A 20,645-nucleotide genomic window follows, 5' to 3' on the forward strand; every position below is an offset into this window, starting at 1 on the left:
TTATTTAATTGAGAGATGTGTGAAATTTCAGAAATTCGGAAATTTTACTGTAGCAAAACCGCCTTTGGCTGAACCAGGGTTGTTTTTCAAACGGTTTTGTTAGTTGGAGGTGTAGAATGTCCGGTTTCGTAGTTCAAGGACCCAAATCGGACTAGCGTGATAGTTCAGGGTTTTCCCTAAATAATATTATATTTGCCGGAATGAAGTGGGGGTGACGTGACGAAACAAATTTAAAGAAACAAACAAAACAAAATAAAGAGAGGCAGGACGGAGGCCGGCCGGAACACGACGAGCCGGCGCCGGCCGCTTCCTACTGCAAAGGGGGAGGAGTGGGAATGGACTCGCTCCTGTCCTCCACTCCCCACCGCAGACCGAGACCGCACAAAATGCCGCTCCCCCACGTCCACGTCCACGACCCCTCCGCGCCCTCGCCCCGCCCCGCCGCCCTTCCTCCCCGCCATTACCACTAGGGTTGTGTAACACCCGGATACTCCGGCCATTGGCCCGGAGACTCCGGGCATGGAGTTACTACTTTCATAATTTGGTCATCTGGACCCACAACCATTTAAATAAAATATATCACTCTCTCTCTCTCTCACTCACTCTCACTCTCTCCCGCGATCTCTCTCTCCTCCTCACTCTCTCCACGAGCTCTCCCTCTCTCCTTGGCCCTAAACTCCAAATCCTTCCCTCCCAATCCATTTCCACAGCCAAAGAAGCTCAAATCGACATGGGGAATCATCTTCTCCAGGTATTCCACCTTGAGATGGTTTCATTTTCGAGTTTTTCTTGCAATGGAAGCCTCCTCAAGGTACCTAAGCTAGGGCTAAATGGATTGATCATTCTAGGATGTTTTAAACGATTTCTTTTGGGTCAATCATCTTCTTGTGAGTCACTCTACTAGGGTCTAGGAAGGTTTGGATTTTTGTGGGTTGGTTTTGTCACAATCGAAATTTCAGTTTTTGGGGCGAAAATGCTGTCAAGCCCGGAGACTCCGGGTATAAGCCCGGAAACTCCGGGTTTTGAAGACTCCGGGCGAAACTCCGGGTATAGGCCCGGAAACTCCGGGTTTTGGGACACTCCGGGCGAAACTCCGGGTATAGGCCCGGAAACTCCGGGTTTTGGGACACTCCGGGCGAAACTCCGGGTATAGGCCCGGAAACTCCGGATTTTCGGAATCCGGATACTCCGGGTATGAGTCCGGAAATTCCGGGTTTTAATAGAACTGTTGGGTGTAGAATTGGGTAAATTTGTAGTGTTTCTACTTGGGCATTTTAAGGATTGTTGTTGCATATCGTATTTGCATACATTCTCATATCATTGCATACGTGTAGACGTTGTCGCCGAGGGATCCGTATACGCAGTGGTTGCGGAGCCACAGGAGCCGCAGGGGCCAGCCCCGCAGGAGGAGGTTCGCAGGGAGTCGGCCCAAGGCCCCACTCACCCCAGTGTTGAGCAGCAGGCGCAAGGCAAGCCCCGGTGCATGTCCTATTATTTTAAATGATGATTCACTATGTATATGTTTTATCTATTACTTGTGCATTACGTATTAGGGAATTGATTGAAACCCTAGTTGCATAATCCCTAGGTTTACCTTGGGTTTACTAGTAAGTCTAGGTCGATAGCGGTGCTAGGCTAAAAGAGTCCGGTAGAAGTCGAGTGGCTTCGTGTCACTCGCGAGACACAGGAAACTTTAGAAGCCGAGTAATTGCCGGTTACTCGCGAGATACATTACTATCTTTATACTTCAGTATTGCTGGTATTGGATTGTAATGGATATGGAGATATGAGACCGGGCGGGGATGATGGATAGGTATGGCAGCAGGACAGGGTTCCTGGGTGTCTTAGCCCCGTCTGTGTCGATTAAGGACCGGTGGATGTGGCAGTGCTGATCGGGGATTGAATTGTACTAACCGCATGCTGGGAGTAGGAGGTAGTCGAAACCGGTAAGCCGAGTACTGCCTTGCTTCGAAAGTACAGGAACCCGCACCCAACTCCTGGGGCGAGTCGAGTAGTCGCGGAGAATTGGGATGCATATGTTTACTTTTGGTGGTCTCACGTTGAGCTCGACTGACCATATGTCGTTGGGCTGGTTCCTGTAGTTCGAGGCGGGGAGGGGAATGGTTGGCATGTATAGTCCGACGGGGCAAATACGTGCCGTGTTGGTTAGGTCCACCTTGCAAGGTTAAATCGGATCGATTCGCCGTGTCTCGCGGATATGAGGGCCTTGATCTCTTTGTCACACCGTAGCAAATGAGATAGAATATTAGAAACATAGAAATGGATACTATTCTGAATCTTAATTGTATGCCTCAACTTGGGTGTTTAGATAGGCAAACATTAGTAAAAGTCCATCTATCAAAAATTTGTGGCTAAAATATGGAAAGTAAGGATACACCTCTAGTTGCTTTTTCTGCAAAACAAACCACCATCCAAAGGCCGTGCATGTCTAGATATGTGGGCTAAGTTATACCCACTGGTCGGGTAAGCCTTGCTGAGTATTAGAATACTCAGGGTTTGTTGCCACCATTATTATTTCAGGACCCCAGGACGTCGACTTCTGCCCCTGTTGCGTCAAGTTCATCCGCCGGGATGCAGAGGGGTGGCAGGTCGTGGAGCGAGACCCTTAGGTTAGGGGTTTGTCGGGTTGCACACTCGAGGGCGGGGTGTTCAGCCCATCTATTTTGTTGATACCGGTCTGGTGGACCGGTCTGACCGGTGTTGTTAGGCTGAGAGTGGGCAGCAGTGTAGGGTAGTTGTTTTAGTGAAGTTTCTTTCACATTTAGCTTTAGACCTCCAGTTGCAAGTTCATGAGGGTTCCAACTTATGTAAATTAAATTTTGTATTTGAAACTCGGTTTGTAAACTTAAAGTTCTATCACGCGTCTTTGTATAATTTCAAGTATTTGTGTCATGCTTGTACCATCTGAGCCCACCTTCGCGTGGGACTACCGGTGTTGTTTCGATCGGGCCGTGGGTTGAGAAGGGATCGCCAAATTAAGCCGTTAAGCTAATGCGCCCGATGTGTTCAAATGACGGCCATTACGCTTAATTAGAGTTTTAATTTGGCGGTTCCGTCACAGCTGGTATCAGAGCCGAAACGCATCGGGGGTGGTACGAGCATGACTAATTTTAAGATATTACAAACTAAAAATGGAATTCTGACTTAGGATGAATGTAGTTTACTATTATGGGTGGGAGTAGTCGTGGTAAGCCCTATATAACTATGTTAGAGGAGTAGCTAGATGTTTAGTTTTGGTTGAGAGGGTACCGTAGGACTATCGTGCATTATGCATCAGGTCATTCATTGTTTTAAAAATTTCTGCATCTTAAGTTTTGGGGGTGTTGTAAACACGACATGAAGATCCGGATATTCCGGATATAGTTCCGGATATTCCGGGTAGGGGGTGTCCGGATATTCCGGGTATTATTCCGGATACTCCGGATTTGGGTGCAAAAGTTTTTCGGCTTTTTGATTTAATTTATGCTTTCTGCATTCTTCCATGGTTGATTATTTTGGGTAAACCAGATATTGTGACTAAATCAAACATGGGTGAATGCAGAATGGCAGCACCTCCAAACCCTCCTGATTTGGCTCAGGCCATTGCGGCCATGCTCACCGGACGAGACGAGCAAACGGCGCTCCTCCGAGAGATCGTGCAGCAGGGCAGAGTGCCGCGGCCTGACCAACACCCCCAACCACCTATTCCTGGATATGAGCAGTTTCTGGGTACTTAGCCCCCGCCTTTTCATAAAGCGGATGAGCCCTTGGAGGCGGATAGTTGGCTCCGGACCATCGAGTCCAAGTTCACCCTGCACCCCTACAATGACAACGACAAGGCAGGATTTGCAGCTCAGCAACTCCGGGGTCCCGCACGCACATGGTGGGATAACCATGTGGCTATGTTCCCTGCAGGTACTCGATTCACCTGGGCGGAGTTCAGGGACGCCTTTAGAGCACATCACATCCCAGCAGGGGTCATCCGCAGGAAGCTCACCGAGTTCTTGGCCCTGAAACAGGGTAACAACAATGTCCTGCAATATTCCCAGGCTTTCAACGCCCTATCACAGTATGCCGGGTATCATGTAGACACCGATGAGAAGAAGCAGGCCTGTTTCAGGCAGGGGCTCAGTAGCAAGCTCCAGGATCGCTTGGCAATGGTCAAGTTTGACACCTTCAGTGAGCTAGTCAATGGGGCTATCATTCAGGAGGACGCCCATCTAGCTCACAAGGCGGAGAAGAAGAGAAAGGCGCCGGCAGTGGGATCTTCAAGCAGCACTCCCCAGAGGTTTCGCTTGGTGCAGTCGGGCCCACAACGAGCCCCCTTTCAGCACCAGCCACAGCAGCAGTGGGGATACAGGCCCCCACAGTACACTCAGCCACTGGGGACAGTCAGACCTCCTGCTCCTCAGCAGAATGAGCAGAAGATCTGGGTGCAGCAACCGGGGGTACGCCCCAATTTATTCCCGTGCTACAACTGTGGACAACATGGTCACTTTGCACGGAGTTGTCCAATGCCACCCAAGCAAGGCCAGCAATCGAGCCAGCAGGGTCAGAAGCAGCAAGTGGCTCACTTCAAGCCAGGACAGGTGCACTACACTACCCTCGAGGGTATTCCTGAGGGAGCTCCAGTGATGGCGGGTACGTTCTTAGTAAATGAACAACCCATTACAGTGTTATTTGATTCGGGGGCGTCTCATACTTTTATTAGCAAGGGGTGTGTTAATAGACTGGGATTAAGAATAGAAAGCATGCCCAAGCCCTACCATATTCATTCGCCTGGGGGAAAGTTAATCACCAATCAGTTCGTTAAGCAAGTACCCCTACAGTTGCAAGGAAAAATTTTCCCTACGGCCCTGATAATGTTACCGACCCAAAGGATAGATATTATTTTGGGTATGAACTGGATGGAGGGCCAGGGAGTTAGTCTGGACACGACCTCACAATCTGTGCACATCAAATCTTCCATTCATGGGTGTATGACCTTACCTTTGAAAGATCATAGGTCTTTGACACCTACGGTGAATCAGGTTGAGGGTAAAAAGCTAGCAGATATACCAGTGGTGTGTGAATATCCGGATGTCTTTCCGGATGATTTGCCTGGAATGCCGCCTGATCGCGATGTGGAGTTTACCATTGAATTGCAACCGGGTACGGCACCGATTTCTAGGAGGCCTTACCGGATGCCACCCAATGAGCTGGCGGAGTTAAAGAAACAATTGCAAGAGTTGCTTGATAAGGGCTATATCCGTCCTAGCACGTCACCTTGGGGCTGTCCTGCACTCTTTGTGAAAAAGAAGGATGAAAGCCTCAGGTTGTGTGTGGACTATAGGCTTCTGAATGCCGTCACAATCAAAAATAAATATCCCCTTCCCCGGATTGATATTCTGTTTGATCAGCTCTTCGGGGCCAAAGTATTTTCCAAGATTGATCTCTGTTCTGGCTATTATCAGATAAAGATTAGAGCTGAGGATATTCCCAAGACGGCTTTTTCCACCAGATACGGACTTTATGAATATCTGGTCATGTCTTTCGGGCTAACGAATGCCCCTGCTCATTTCATGTATCTCATGAACTCGGTATTCATGCCTGAGCTAGATAAGTTCGTCGTGATTTTCATTGACGACATCCTAATATTTTCCAAGAATGAAGAAGAGCATGCAGAGCATCTCCGCATTGTGCTTCAGCGCCTGCGCGAGCACAAGCTGTATGCCAAATTTAGCAAATGTGATTTCTGGCTCAAGGAAGTCCAGTTCTTGGGCCACATCATCTCAGACAAGGGGATTTCTGTTGATCCTAGCAAGATTCAGGATGTCCTAGATTGGAAGACTCCAGAGTCTGTTTCAGAGATCCGGAGTTTCCTTGGGCTAGCAGGATATTATCGCCGGTTTGTACCGGAGTTCTCTAAAATTGCTAGGCCCATGACTGAGCTACTCAAGAAAGGGGTGAGATTTAGTTGGGACAATAAATGTGAGCAGGCCTTTCAGACCTTGAGAAGGCTTCTGACGTCTGCCCCTGTCCTCGCTCAGCCAGATATCACCCGGCCTTTTGATGTGTATTGTGATGCATCAGGTATGGGTCTCGGCTGTGTTCTCATCCCTGATTGTCTTCGCCGGATATTATTCGGCCATTAATACTTGTTGTAATGCATCAGGTACGGGCTTAGGCTGCGTCCTTATGCAGGACCAGCGAGTGATTGCTTATGCCTCCAGAGCCCTCAGACGGCATGAAGAGAATTATGCTACTCATGATCTGGAGCTGGCAGCGGTCGTGCATGCATTAAAGATCTGGCGCCATTATCTTCTGGATAATCCTGTTCACATATACTCAGACCACAAGAGTCTTAAGTATATTTTCACCCAGAGCGAGTTGAATTTGCGCCAGAGACGGTGGTTAGAATTGATTAAGGATTATGACCTGGAGATTAATTATCACCCGGGCAAGGCAAATGTCGTTGCTGATGCATTGAGTCGCAAGGCAAGTTGCAACTGCATCTCAGCTACAGTTTTGCATGAAACCTTGTGTCAAGAAATGGAGAAGATGAATTTGGCTATTGTAGCTGAGGGTACTCTTGCTAACATTATTCTCACTCCAACCCTTCGAGATCAAGTTATTGCGGCTCAGAAAGACAATATTGGCATAGAAAAGATTAGACAAAGGCTCGGAGAAAATGACCCTCGGGTGGCATGTTTCCATCTAGATGACGAGGGTGTCCTATGGTTTAAGGACCGACTAGTGGTGCCTAAAGATCTGGAGCTGCGAAAGTAGATTCTTGATGAGGCTCATCTCTCTAGGTATTCTATTCATCCTGGCAGCAACAAGATGTATCAGGATCTAAAACAGCGATTTTGGTGGACAAGGATGAAGCGGGAAATCGCTAGGTATGTGTCAGAATGTGACACCTGTCGGAGGGTTAAGGCAAGCCACTTGAGACCAGCCGGCCCTTTGCAGCCCCTGATTATTCCCTCCTGGAAGTGGGAGGACATCAGTATGGATTTCATTGTCGGCTTACCCAAAATCCCCAAGGGGTATGATTCGATATGGGTTATTGTGGACCGTCTTACCAAGACCGCGCATTTTCTACCGGTAAAGACCACACATACGGCAAAACAATATGCTCAACTGTATATGGACCGTATTGTGAGTCTTCATGGAATTCCAAAGACAATCATTTCAGACCGGGGCGCTCAGTTCATTGCCTGGTTCTGGGAGCATTTTCACGCCGCCCTCGGCACTCAGCTCCTCCGCAGTTCGGCTTATCATCCCCAGACTGACGGCCAGACAGAAAGGATAAATCAAATCTTAGAAGACATGCTTCGAGCATGTGTGCTCACCTATAGTCAAAAATGGGATGAGTGCTTGCCATTGGCCGAGTTTGCTTATAACAATAGTTATCAAGAAAGCATCAAGATGGCTCCATTTGAGGCCTTATATGGACGGAAATGCAGAACCCCATTGAATTGGTCAGAAGCGGGGGAGAGAACTTTCTTTGGGCCCGATATGGTAAATGAAGCAGAAGAGCTGGTTCGGGTTATTCAGGAAAATTTGAAGATTGCCCAATCCCGACAAAAGAGTTATGCCGACAAGAAGCGTCAATCTATCCTGTTTCAAGTGGGGGATCATGTCTATCTGCGGGTATCTCCAATGAAAGGGGTTCAACGATTCGGGGTGAAGGGAAAGCTTGCACCTCGCTATGTTGGGCCTTTTCTTATTAGTGAGCAGTGTGGACCAGTAGCATACCGCCTAGAGCTTCCTACTCACTTATCAGCGGTTCATAATATTTTCCATGTCTCCCAGCTCCGGAAGTGCCTCCGTGTTCCAGAAAAGATGGTTGACATCGAGAAATTGCAACTAGAGCCCGATCTTGTCTATCCGGAGCAACCAATAAAAATTGTTGATTTCAAGACTCGGGTTACTCGGAATCAAACTAGCAAATTTTATAAGGTTCAGTGGAGTAATCACTCCGAGCGAGAGGCTACTTGGGAGACGGAGGACTTCGTTCGGTCTAAATGTCCGGAATTGTTACAAATGTATCAAGGTACTCACCAAGTTCCATTTTCCTCAATTTAGCACATCCATTAAATCTCGGGACGAGATTTCTTTTAGGGGGAAGGATTGTAACACCCGGATACTCCGGCCATTGGCCCGGAGACTCCGGGCATGGAGTTACTACTTTCATAATTTGGTCATCTGGACCCACAACCATTTAAATAAAATATATCACTCTCTCTCTCTCACTCACTCTCACTCTCTCCCGCGATCTCTCTCTCCTCCTCACTCTCTCCACGAGCTCTCCCTCTCTCCTTGACCCTAAACTCCAAATCCTTCCCTCCCAATCCATTTCCACGGCCAAAGAAGCTCAAATCGACGTGGGGAATCATCTTCTCCAGGTATTCCACCTTGAGATGGTTTCATTTTCGAGTTTTTCTTGCAATGGAAGCCTCCTCAAGGTACCTAAGCTAGGGCTAAATGGATTGATCATTCTAGGATGTTTTAAACGATTTCTTTTGGGTCAATCATCTTCTTGTGAGTCACTCTACTAGGGTCTAGGAAGGTTTGGATTTTTGTGGGTTGGTTTTGTCACAATCGAAATTTCAGTTTTTGGGGCGAAAATGCTGTCAAGCCCGGAGACTCCGGGTATAAGCCCGGAAACTCCGGGTTTTGAAGACTCCGGGCGAAACTCCGGGTATAGGCCCGGAAACTCCGGGTTTTGGGACACTCCGGGCGAAACTCCGGGTATAGGCCCGGAAACTCCGGGTTTTGGGACACTCCGGGCGAAACTCCGGGTATAGGCCCGGAAACTCCAGATTTTCGGAATCCGGATACTCCGGGTATGAGTCCGGAAATTCCGGGTTTTAATAGAACTGTTGGGTGTAGAATTGGGTAAATTTGTAGTGTTTCTACTTGGGCATTTTAAGGATTGTTGTTGCATATCGTATTTGCATACATTCTCATATCATTGCATACGTGTAGACGTTGTCGCCGAGGGATCCGTATACGCAGTGGTTGCGGAGCCACAGGAGCCGCAGGGGCCAGCCCCGCAGGAGGAGGTTCGCAGGGAGTCGGCCCAAGGCCCCACTCACCCCAGTGTTGAGCAGCAGGCGCAAGGCAAGCCCCGGTGCATGTCCTATTATTTTAAATGATGATTCACTATGTATATGTTTTATCTATTACTTGTGCATTACGTATTAGGGAATTGATTGAACCCCTAGTTGCATAATCCCTAGGTTTACCTTGGGTTTACTAGTAAGTCTAGGTCGATAGCGGTGCTAGGCTAAAAGAGTCCGGTAGAAGTCGAGTGGCTTCGTGTCACTCGCGAGACACAGGAAACTTTAGAAGCCGAGTAATTGCCGGTTACTCGCGAGATACATTACTATCTTTATACTTCAGTATTGCTGGTATTGGATTGTAATGGATATGGAGATATGAGACCGGACGGGGATGATGGATAGGTATGGCAGCAGGATAGGGTTCCTGGGTGTCTTAGCCCCGTCTGTGTCGATTAAGGACCGGTGGATGTGGCAGTGCTGATCGGGGATTGAATTGTACTAACCGCATGCCGGGAGTAGGAGGTAGTCGAAACCGGTAAGCCGAGTACTGCCTTGCTTCGAAAGTACAGGAACCCGCACCCAACTCCTGGGGCGAGTCGAGTAGTCGCGGAGAATTGGGATGCATATGTTTACTTTTGGTGGTCTCACGTTGAGCTCGACTGACCATATGTCGTTGGGCTGGTTCCTGTAGTTCGAGGCGGGGAGGGGAATGGTTGGCATGTATAGTCCGACGGGGCAAATACGTGCCGTGTTGGTTAGGTCCACCTTGCAAGGTTAAATCGGATCGATTCGCCGTGTCTCGCGGATATGAGGGCCTTGATCTCTTTGTCACACCGTAGCAAATGAGATAGAATATTAGAAACATAGAAATGGATACTATTCTGAATCTTAATTGTATGCCTCAACTTGGGTGTTTAGATAGGCAAACATTAGTAAAAGTCCATCTATCAAAAATTTGTGGCTAAAATATGGAGAGTAAGGATACACCTCTAGTTGCTTTTTCTGCAAAACAAACCACCATCCAAAGGCCGTGCATGTCTAGATATGTGGGCTAAGTTATACCCACTGGTCGGGTAAGCCTTGCTGAGTATTAGAATACTCAGGGTTTGTTGCCACCATTATTATTTCAGGACCCCAGGACGTCGACTTCTGCCCCTGTTGCGTCAAGTTCATCCGCCGGGATGCAGAGGGGTGGCAGGTCGTGGAGCGAGACCCTTAGGTTAGGGGTTTGTCGGGTTGCACACTCGAGGGCGGGGTGTTCAGCCCATCTATTTTGTTGATACCGGTCTGGTGGACCGGTCTGACCGGTGTTGTTAGGCTGAGAGTGGGCAGCAGTGTAGGGTAGTTGTTTTAGTGAAGTTTCTTTCACATTTAGCTTTAGACCTCCAGTTGCAAGTTCATGAGGGTTCCAACTTATGTAAATTAAATTTTGTATTTGAAACTCGGTTTGTAAACTTAAAGTTCTATCACGCGTCTTTGTATAATTTCAAGTATTTGTGTCATGCTTGTACCATCTGAGCCCACCTTCGCGTGGGACTACCGGTGTTGTTTCGATCGGGCCGTGGGTTGAGAAGGGATCGCCAAATTAAGCCGTTAAGCTAATGCGCCCGATGTATTCAAATGACGACCATTACGCTTAATTAGAGTTTTAATTTGGCGGTTCCGTCACATGTTGCCGTCGCCACGCCTCGCCGTCGGAGTCGGAGTCGCTGCTCCGCTCCGCGCCGTGCTGTCCGCCGACCAGCGGGACCTCGGCATGGAGGCGGGAGAGCAGGGGAGGCCGCTCCGGGTCGGCATCGTCTGCGGCGGGCCCTCCGCCGAGAGGGGCGTCTCCCTCAACTCGCCACGCTCCGTGCTGGATCACATTCAGGTCACCCTTGGTTGCGTTGCGCGGGCGCGGCTTTCAATTCAATTTCAGCATCATGTACCTGATACTGATAGCCCTCCCTCCTCTCCTATATAATATAATTAATGGCATAATTAATTAGCAACTCGAGGAGGAACACAACATTCCTAATAATTCGACTAGTATACTATATTGATTGATGATGTTCTACATACGCCTAGCTTGCTCTTGCTGACGATAAATAACATAGATGTGCAGGGCGAGGATTTGGTCGTCAGCTGCTACTACATCGACTCTGCCATGAACGCCTTCGCCATATCGCCGGCGCAGGTCAGCTCAGCCACTCTATTCTCTCGTTGCCGCCTGTGCACTTGTTTCAATTCAATCTGAATCGGTGGGTCACCCATGCATGCTTATTTTTTTAGATAAAGGAATATTGAACAATATCCCGGCCTCTATATCAAAGAGTTATATCCGCCCCTTATTACAAACTTAGAGAGATAAACAGGAAGCAAATTACAAGCCACAAAGCCTATTACTAAACTGCCACCCGTTTCGTGCAAAGATGTCCATCGCCGTCACTTCCAAAGCGCGACATGCATCTGCAATCAAGACTCTGTCCTCCTCCTTTTGCAAAATCGCCAATGTCCTGGTAAGATAAGTGGCCCTGAAAAGGATCCGAAGAACAATTTATTTTTGAGTATTATGAAAAACTACATCATTTCTGGATAACCAGATTGACCAGAGAAGCGCACATAAGCTCGTAAACATAACTTTTTTCTTTTCCCACATAAAACCCTTCAGCCACGACCCGAATAAATGCACAATATTATAAGGTTTTGTAAGACCGAAGGTGATGAAAATTATCCTCCAAAGTAACCTAGCCATATGACACCCGAAGAAGAGATGCACAATAGTTTCGTTATTCATGCAAAAACAACATTGTTTGCTCCCCTTCCAATTACGCGTGGCTAAATTATCCTTTGTCAGGATAACACCACGGTGGAGTAGCCAAATAAAAACTTTTACTTTCAAAGGAATTTTCAGTTTCCATACGGGCTTGTTTATGGGTAAAACTCGAACATCTAATAGAGCTGAGTACATAGAACGAACTGAAAATTGGCCACTTTTGTGAAGTTGCCAGATTCCGATATCCTTATTATCTCCCAGCCGGATATTAGCAACGCGATGTCCTAAATCCATCCAGTCTCTCAGATTAACTCCCGTAAGGTGTCTCCTAAACGAGACATTCAAAGGGTCTCCATTAAGCACTGTATGAACGGTAACATGTTTGCGATGAACCAAATTGAACAAATTGGGATATTGATCTTTAAGGGCCGAGTTTCCCAGCCACTTGTCTTCTCAAAATCTGGTTTGTTTCCCATTATGTACCTTAAATGTCATCCATTTAAGAAAATCTTGTTTTACTGACATAAGTCCTGACCAAAACTGTGAATCACCAGGTTTTTTCTCAACCTGAGTGAGGGTTTTGGATTTAAGGTATTTATTCCTGAGTATCTGTTGCCAAATGTCATCTTCATTAGTAAGTTTGAACAACCATTTACTTAAAAGGCATTTGTTTTGGACGTTTAAATCCATAATTCCTAGTCCACCTTGTTCTTTTGGTCTACATAATATCCCATTTAGATAATCTATATTTTTTTTGTGACCATCCCCTTGCCAGAAGAATCTAGATCTATAAAAATTTAGTTTTTTGAGAACTTCTTTAGGGATTTCAAAGAAAGAAAGCATATAGACAGATAGGTTGCTTAAAACCGAGTTTATGAGAATAAGCCTGCCTCCATAGGAGAGCAGTTTGCCTTTCCATATACTCAGTTTACGTTCAAACCTGTCTTCTATGATCTATGAGTTCCTAATAGCAATGCCAAACATGCATCTCAATTTTGCCTTTCCAGAGCAATGCACTGGCTGCCAAATATATGTGCCGCTTCTTGTTGGCCTATTTTTTATAGCCCCACCCCCAGGCTGCTGCTTGGTTTTTCTATACACACCTGACCTGACCCCCTGTTTGAGGCATCAGGCTCTGCTCAGCTCCATTGCTTCAACACGCTTGCCTCAACTTTTGTTAGCTTTACAAACTTCCTATGATTATGAATCAATCATCAGCTCAAACTTCCTGGGATTCCAATGAATATATACAACAACAACAACAACAACATAATCTTTTTTCCCAAGCAAATTGGGGTAGGCTAGAGATGAAACCCGAAAGAAATAAGTTCAAGGTTCAGGCACATTGATAGCTAGTCTCCAAGCGCTCCTATCCAAAGCTATCTCTTTAGAGATATTCCAATCCTTAAGGTCTCTCTTAACCGACTCATCCCACGTCAGTTTAGGTCTACCTCTATCCCTCTTTACATTATCGACCCGCTCAAGAACCCCATTACGCACCGGCGCCTCAGGAGGCCTTCATTGGACATGTCCAAACCATCTCAGCCGATGCTGGGTAAGTTTCTCCTCATTCCAATGAATATATATTTGGATTAACTATTGCATGTTCTCTGTATACCTGAAATTTGTACCCAGATGAGAGAGTTTGAGAGCCTTTTATCATTCACAGTTGTTTCAAACATGTACTTCGGTTGCTACTGTATGATTATATGAACTCACATTCACAATAGAATGACCGCCTTTCATGTTTTGCCCCACAGCTATATTCCAACACACCTTCAGATTTTGATTTCAAACATGAAAGGTAAGCCTATCGCCAGCCAATTTCTGTTCCTTATTAGTAATATTATGCCATTTCAAATTTTACATGCTTGAGCTTCGCTTCTGCAGTCTAGCCCAAGGATTTCAATCCCTATCTGACTTTGCGGAGCATCTTGCCACTAATGTTGACATTGCCTTCCCAGTGATCCATGGCAAATTTGGTGAAGATGGTGGCATTCAGGTTTGTGGTTACTAGTGAAAGCTGATTTACAAGGAAAAATATTGATCCATGCTTGCGGGTTCACTTGGCATTGCACTAGCATGTAGTGTTTTAGTGGTTCTTAGTTGACTGATGTTTACACAATCACCTGTGAACTAAGTATGTGTGGGTCTGACATCCATATGTCCACAATGTCTTTGAAATATCCAGGAGCTCTTGGAGAAAGCAAAGGTTCCATTTGTTGGGACGCCCTCTAAGGAATGTCAGCATGCTTTTGACAAGGTACGTTGTGTGGTTTTTTCAAGATTGTTCCTGACCAGATATGTCATCAACCTCTCCCTTTTCTTTTACTTGCACCACGCCACCACCCTTGTATGCCATCACATACTTGGATCAAGCACACTATCAATTATCATCTCCAGCATTTTCTAAATTGGCAATCAAGTCTTCTAGCATTATCTGTGAAACATGTTAGATGCACTGAATAAGTAGACTTTATGAATGCTATCAATGGATTAGGTTTAATGGATTGCTACTGTCTTCTAAAGATGCCATGTAAAATGTGACATGTTCATCAATATCTTGCTATCATTATTGTACCTTGTAAGTTTACTTAATGTCAGTGAATCCATTTATCCAGAAACCTGATTTTATTCTTGGCTGCAGCATAGTGCATCACTCGAGCTTGATACACAAGGTTTCCTAACAGTGCCAAACCTTCTTGTGGAGGTAAAGCTTGCTTGTTATTTCGTAGTGCCCTCAATCTGATATGCATTATCTTTATCTTTGTTCATGCACACAATATGTAGTTTAGCTGAAAGACAGGTAGTGACTGCCAAAAATTTCAAATCTTTGCCACTATGTTTTTTTTTCTATGCTTCATATATCCGAAAATAATTTTGTTTTAATTATTTTTCTGCTTCCAGGGACTGAATATTAATTAATAGTTGGAAAAAAAAGAACAATATTTTTTTTTGTCTGTTACAACATTACCGGAGTAGTTAAGGGGAAAAAAATGGAAGTATGTGGTTGCTAATTTTCATGCTCTTTGGTGACCTGATCATGTATCCTGGAATTTTGTCTATGCCAAAGTAGAAGGACAAGTTGGCTAAGCCAGAGTTGGAGGCATGGTTCCAAACCATCAATTTGAGCAAAGAAAATGGCAAAGTGATTGTAAGTGATAGTATTTTACTTGAAAGATTATTTTCTTGGTTGGCTTGGTGAAGTGGTAACTTCTGATTTTCTTTCACAGGTCAAACCTGCGAGGGCTGGGTCAAGCATTGGTTTGGTTGTTGCTTATGGTGTGAATGACGCTGCTCAGAAAGCTGAGGAAATAATTTCAGAGGTGCCAAATACTTTCTACTATACTTCTGGAATCATTCAGGTAAAACACAGTAATAATAATTTTGAGACTGAAACCCTCTGCTGGTTGACAGGGAATTGATAATAAAGTTATCATAGAGGTTTTCCTTGAAGGGGGCACTGAATTTACAGCCATTGTGGTTGATGTTGGGATTGCTAACAATATTGAGCCTGTTGTTCTGCTTCCAACAGAAGTATGATACATATCTTCCTTTGCTTATCTTTGTTGTCATGTCATCCTGGAAACATCTTAACGTTTTGTTCAATGTTCAAGGGTTCTATCTTTTCCCCCCCTCGCAGTCCCTCTGTAAAAGCATCTGTGACATCCAGAATAAGAATGATACCATATTTTATCACAAAGCCATGGTAACAATATTCCATATCCTAATCAGCATAACCAATGATCTGCGATCTTATATCAATGCTCAATTGATATTTAGTCTGCATAATAAGTTCACCAAAATTTTCAGATGGTCCTCTGAGGACAAAAGAAATATGTTGTTACTTATTGACCAGTTTTACTTCAATGTTTTAGAAAACCTGAATTGACCTCTTTTATTTATCATTCCTTTTTACAGGTTGAGCTACAGCACTCCAGCAGTAGTGATACCGAGGATACAATATTTAACTACCGCAGGAAGTACCTTCCGACTCGACAGGTATAAATCCCAGTTTAAAATATAAGTTCTAGGGGTCATGTGTGCAAGACCATTGTTGCTTTCTATTGATATCCGCTACTTTAGTCCTACAGATTCATTTGAAACTAACTTTTAGAACTTCCTGTGACAAGCCCTTAGTCATATATTTGCACAACTAGCTATCAATGTGCCTGAACCGTGATCTTTGTTTCTTTTGGGTTTCATCTCTAGCCCACCCCAACTTGTTTGACAAGCCAAGTGTTCTTACACAAGAAACAATTGAAACATTTGTCCACCTCTTCGCAGGTTGTTTATCATACACCTCCACGTTTTCCGGTAGAGGTGATTGATTGCATAAGACAAGGACTTTCTCTTTTATTTCGACGCCTTGGCCTGCATGACTTTGCAAGGATAGATGGTTGGTTTTTACCTTCTCCTGTTAGTTCCTTACCCTCAGTTGAAAATAGTGAAAATTTTGGAAATACCAAGTATGGCACTGTTCTTTTTACGGATATTAATTTGGTAAGCATATTCATACCACTCTTTGTTCTCAAGTTTGGATAATGTCCTGCAGTTTCTAGTGCATCATATCTGTTGTATTCTCTGTAACAGATAAGTGGGATGGAGCAAACCAGCTTTTTATTCCAACAAGCTTCAGCGGTAATAATATTATTGTAGGAAGGATAAAATTGGTATAATTGATAGATTGTATTAGCTTGAGGCCTCGGCCGGTATATATAAGAGTACAAGACTTGGGGTGCAAGGCAACCTCACCGGATATGTATGGCAGTCTGGATACAATATCTAAACTACCAAATATACTCTAACATCCCCCCGCAGTCACAGCGGGAGCACTGCAGACGGTGAGACTGGAGGAGAAGCCGAAGGTAGGAACCGACGGACTAACACCCCCCCGCAGTTGTGGTGTCGGCGCAATGCGGATGCTGCGACTGTAGAGAACCGGCGAGAAACTCATGCGGATGGTAGCCCTTTGTGTTGATGTCGAGATAGCCGAGCTGAAGGAGCCATGGTCGAAGATGCCGTGCGTAGAGTAGCCGTGGTCGATGTAGAGCTGTCGAAGTTGCCGAAGACGAGGTAGCCGCACATGAAGCCGCGGGCGCACGAGGAGGCGCCATGGTGGTGGCGTAATGGAGAAGACGCCGGAGACGAAGATGGCGACGCGTCGAGGCAGTCGTAGAGGGAGCGATGCCAAAGTCGATGCAGTCAGGCAATCGGGCGACACATGCCCGAGTTTGCCAGGCTCGGGAACGCATCGGGGACGATGGGCACGCACCGGTGTTGCCAATACCGGACGTGCAAGGGAGGATGCACAACCAGACGCCGTCGCCGAGGGGGACCAGCATAAAAGGCCTCTATGGCGGTCGCAGGCGCAGAAGAAGGCGAGATAGAAGGAGCCAACGCCTGCTGTTGTTGGAGTAGACGAAGTAGTCGGGGACGAGATGGCGACACTGGCGACGTGGTTGTGCTAGACGAAGTGAGGAAGGGAACCCAGATTTTCCAGCACAAGGCCGAATGATCCGGATTGCGCGGCGGCGGTGCTCGATGGAGATGGCGAAGAACCCATACAGCTTGACGAAGACCATGCGTGGGACGCGCAGCGATAAGTCAACGATGAGGCCGTGGACGTAGTTGGCGACGGTGAGGATGCAACGGCGAAGGAGACCATGGGTGGCGCCGCGGCTGCCCGAAGAGGCGAAGCAGCGACAACCCTCCATACTCGGGGAAGAGGCGCGCAGTACGAGGACGGATGTCACGGGAGCCGGGTGGATCACGCACATCGGCTGATCAGACCGAGTAGCGTGAGGCGAGACGACGGTGGGCGAAGTCGGTGAAGGCGTCCCGATCGGTGAAGGCGACGACGAGCCGGCGAAGGTCGACGTGCGAACGAAGCGGCGAGGAGGGCAGTGCAGATGGGCGTCCCCTAGGGCACCGTCCATGTCACCATGTCGCATGTCGAAGACGAAGAAGAGGCCGGTGAAGTCGACGCCGATGTCGAAGTAGAGACGCGAGGTCGACGGGCGGTGGGCGACTCAATCTCGATCAGTGATCGAGTAAAAATCAGAGAAACTAACCAAAAATAAATCAGCAGTAGCAAATCTTCGCGTAGAGCCTCTGGGTGCGCATAGCACAGGCCTCCTCCCCACTCTTATCTTCTCCCCTGCTCATCATGGTCAACGATGGCCATAGCCACGGGGCGAGAGAGAGAAACAGAGGGTGAGAAAGAGGTGGCCAGGCGACGGCGATGAGGGCGGGTGGCGCGCGTCCCTCCCGGCGACGGCAGGTAGCTGGAGGCGGCGGAGGATCCCCGCCAGGGACGGCAGCGGATCCGGAGCGTGGCGCACGTCCTGGCCGGCGACGACGGATCCCCCCAGGATGCGGAGGAAGCCGCCAGGGCAGAGGCGCGACCGGCGGCGGAGGGAGCCCGCGCGAGGCGCGCAGGACAGAGCCGCACGGGCGCTGCAGAGGAGGCCGCCGGGTGGACGGTGCAGTCGACGCGGGATCCAGACGGGAAGCCTGGCGTGAAGGCGACGGGTCGGAGCGGAGGTGCTGCACGGAATTCGTCGATGACGAGTTGAAGGCGCCACGCGGAGCCCCTGCTGCCACCACGGCAGCACAAGGTGGGTCACGGGCGCCGCCGGGAGACTGCGACTGCCACCACGGCAGCGCGGATCGGGTCGTCGGCAGATTCCATGCGAGTGACGAGGTACGCCGATCTGCTACTGCTTGACACTCTAAGGGCGGCGGATTAACTCGATCCGCCGTGATGGAGGGCGCTGCCCCCGGCGGAGGTCATGGGCGACCTCCCCGGGGGCGCGCTAGAAGGCCGGCCAGGGGGCGCCGTGGGAAACAGGGGGATGGCGGCGGCGCGAGAGGAGGGGCACCGGCGGCGCTAGGGTTAGGGCAGCGGAAGGTTGCCTAGGATCTCAAACCCTAAACTCGTGATACTATGTAGGAAGGATAGAATTGGTATAATTGATGGATTGTATTAGCTTGAGGCCTCGACCGGTATATATAAGAGTACAAGACTTGGGGTGTAAGGCAACCCCACCGGATATGTATGGCAGTCCGGATACAATATCTAAACTACCAAATATACTAACAATTATGGTATCAATAATTTGGCAATTCTGATTTCTAGAGAAATTCCTATTTAAATAAAATGCATGATCTTCCTGCTAGCTGTGTATCTTTTCTTTCTTCGAACTGTGCAGCCATTGAGAGTATTTGTATTTTGGTAGTGATATGCACTATAGATTTTTATACCCATTGTTATGCTATTACAGAAAGTATCATGCAAATACTTGTGCACTCATATAGAATGTTTAATCTCGTCACTAACTTCAGAACCAAAAACAACCTTTTCACTTTTCAGGTTGGATTCTCTCACTCTAGAATCCTTCGTACGGTTATTCAGCACGCTTGCTCTCGATTCCCTTCTCTTGTTCCATGCAATAATGCATGGACTGCTTTGTCCAGAAAATTACAATCATCAAAACAAGCAGAAGCAATCCACAAAGGTACATCCAAACAGAAGGTTTTTGTGATCTTCGGAGGAGACACTTCAGAACGGCAAGTATCACTTATGAGTGGCACCAATGTCTGGCTTAATTTGCAAAGCTTTGATGATGTAAGATCTCTTGTCTTCAATATTTGTTCTATTCTTGATGCTTCTGCATTGTTTTTGTAAAAGTTCTGCTCATGTTCAGTCTGTGATTTGTTAATACTACCTTGAACGTGTATGTCATACAATGCTTCCAGCTTGATATGGCACCATGTTTGCTTGCGCCTCTGTATATATGTTCTATTTTCATAAACCAATATTTCAGACTCATTCCTCTGATGCTTTCAGCTTGATGTGACTCCATGTTTGCTTGCACCTGCAAATGGATATTTCTCCTCCCATGACCAAGATTTCAGTGTCATTTCACCAGAGTGTTGCATTATATTCCATACTCAATGATGATATAGTTTGATTTCTCATTGTATCTCTTATCGAACTATTATTATTTAGTCCATATTATTTCATATATCAAACATTATATAGAACTTAATTTGTAGAACTATGATAAACATGTCAAGTTAGAGATGATCCGATAGAGGTAAAGTGTTTAATATGCTGTCAAAAGTTTAAATCAATTATTTAACAATCTTAATGACTTCAAATGAAAAAACTCAAAACTACAAAGTTGTAGATCTCGTTGAGAGCTACAATTTTTGTATAAAAATCATCTCCATCCGAGTTCGTATGAAAAAGATATGATTTTTCTAAAGTCAGGCCTTGTCACGCCAGCGGGGTGGCGTGACAAGGCTGTACTGTCACGCCGGTGGGAGTGGCGTGACAAGGTTGACACGTGGAATATGAGCTAGCAGACCCCTTCCGAGCGCTCCGAAGCGTGCCAACGTGGCACATCTTGTCACGCCAATGCATGTGGAGCGATAGTGTTTTTGTCACGCCACGCAGACCGGCGCGATCAAAAGGGTTAGATCTGCAAATATATATCCGGGTGGGTTATTTTTAAAATAAAATTTAAAAATAGGTTAAAAATAAAAAAATATTCTCTAGTAGGCCGGGTCGGTGGGTGTGCTGACTGTGTAGACTTATACAATATAATAAATGGAGCTGAGGCTAGCAGTAGACAAGGCTTGTTTCTTGTTTTTTCTTGTGCGCGTGGGTCTCTCTCTGTGTACGTATGCAATTGGCGCCTGCAACCATTGTTAGAGTTTCGGAGCAACTTCAAGTATCCATTCTATTTATTAGAAATAGAGATCTTGACGAAAAAATAGTTTTTAAAAGTTTCTTTAAGCGGTTATTCAAATACAATCATCATATATTCTGA

The 20,645-nt window shown here is 46.6% G+C and overlaps 1 protein-coding gene across 10 annotated transcripts; it reads left to right on the forward strand.

Annotated features, from left to right (window-relative positions):
• Positions 1-328: 328 nt before the first annotated feature.
• On the forward strand, positions 329-19,871 carry LOC120662247 (D-alanine--D-alanine ligase-like). Of its 10 annotated transcripts, none has more exons than XM_039941414.1 (16): positions 329-471; positions 10,722-10,920; positions 11,155-11,226; positions 11,462-11,548; positions 13,566-13,609; positions 13,696-13,807; positions 13,997-14,068; positions 14,453-14,515; positions 14,882-14,959; positions 15,039-15,131; positions 15,223-15,342; positions 15,727-15,807; positions 16,093-16,308; positions 16,399-16,446; positions 19,181-19,435; positions 19,658-19,871. In XM_039941414.1, the coding sequence occupies exons 2-16, from the start codon at positions 10,807-10,809 to the stop codon at positions 19,766-19,768; spliced, it is 1,566 nt and encodes a 521-aa protein (XP_039797348.1). In that variant the 5' UTR covers positions 329-471; positions 10,722-10,806; the 3' UTR covers positions 19,769-19,871. The 10 variants fall into 10 exon arrangements, 8 of the variants coding, with proteins under 8 accessions (XP_039797348.1, XP_039797349.1, XP_039797345.1 ...); XR_005670216.1 differs by having other exon boundaries at positions 344-471; positions 16,093-16,204; positions 19,285-19,435; positions 19,658-19,799; XM_039941411.1 differs by having other exon boundaries at positions 345-471; positions 19,285-19,435; positions 19,658-19,799.
• Positions 19,872-20,645: the final 774 nt, after the last annotated feature.

The sequence above is a fragment of the Panicum virgatum genome, chromosome 2N (assembly GCF_016808335.1).
Source record: "Panicum virgatum strain AP13 chromosome 2N, P.virgatum_v5, whole genome shotgun sequence".
Taxonomy (NCBI): Eukaryota; Viridiplantae; Streptophyta; class Magnoliopsida; order Poales; family Poaceae; genus Panicum; species Panicum virgatum.

What these genes read in the sequence shown, in the direction of transcription:
- LOC120662247 (XM_039941414.1), top strand. Translation starts at nt 10,807, where the DNA reads ATGGAGGCGGGAGAGCAGGGGAGGCCGCTCCGGGTCGGCATCGTCTGC. An exon ending in TTTGATTTCAAACATGAAAG is followed by an intron (nt 13,610 to 13,695) that starts GTAAGCCTATCG and finishes TCGCTTCTGCAG; the next exon opens with TCTAGCCCAAGGATTTCAAT. An exon ending in TTTTTACGGATATTAATTTG is followed by an intron (nt 16,309 to 16,398) that starts GTAAGCATATTC and finishes TCTCTGTAACAG; the next exon opens with ATAAGTGGGATGGAGCAAAC.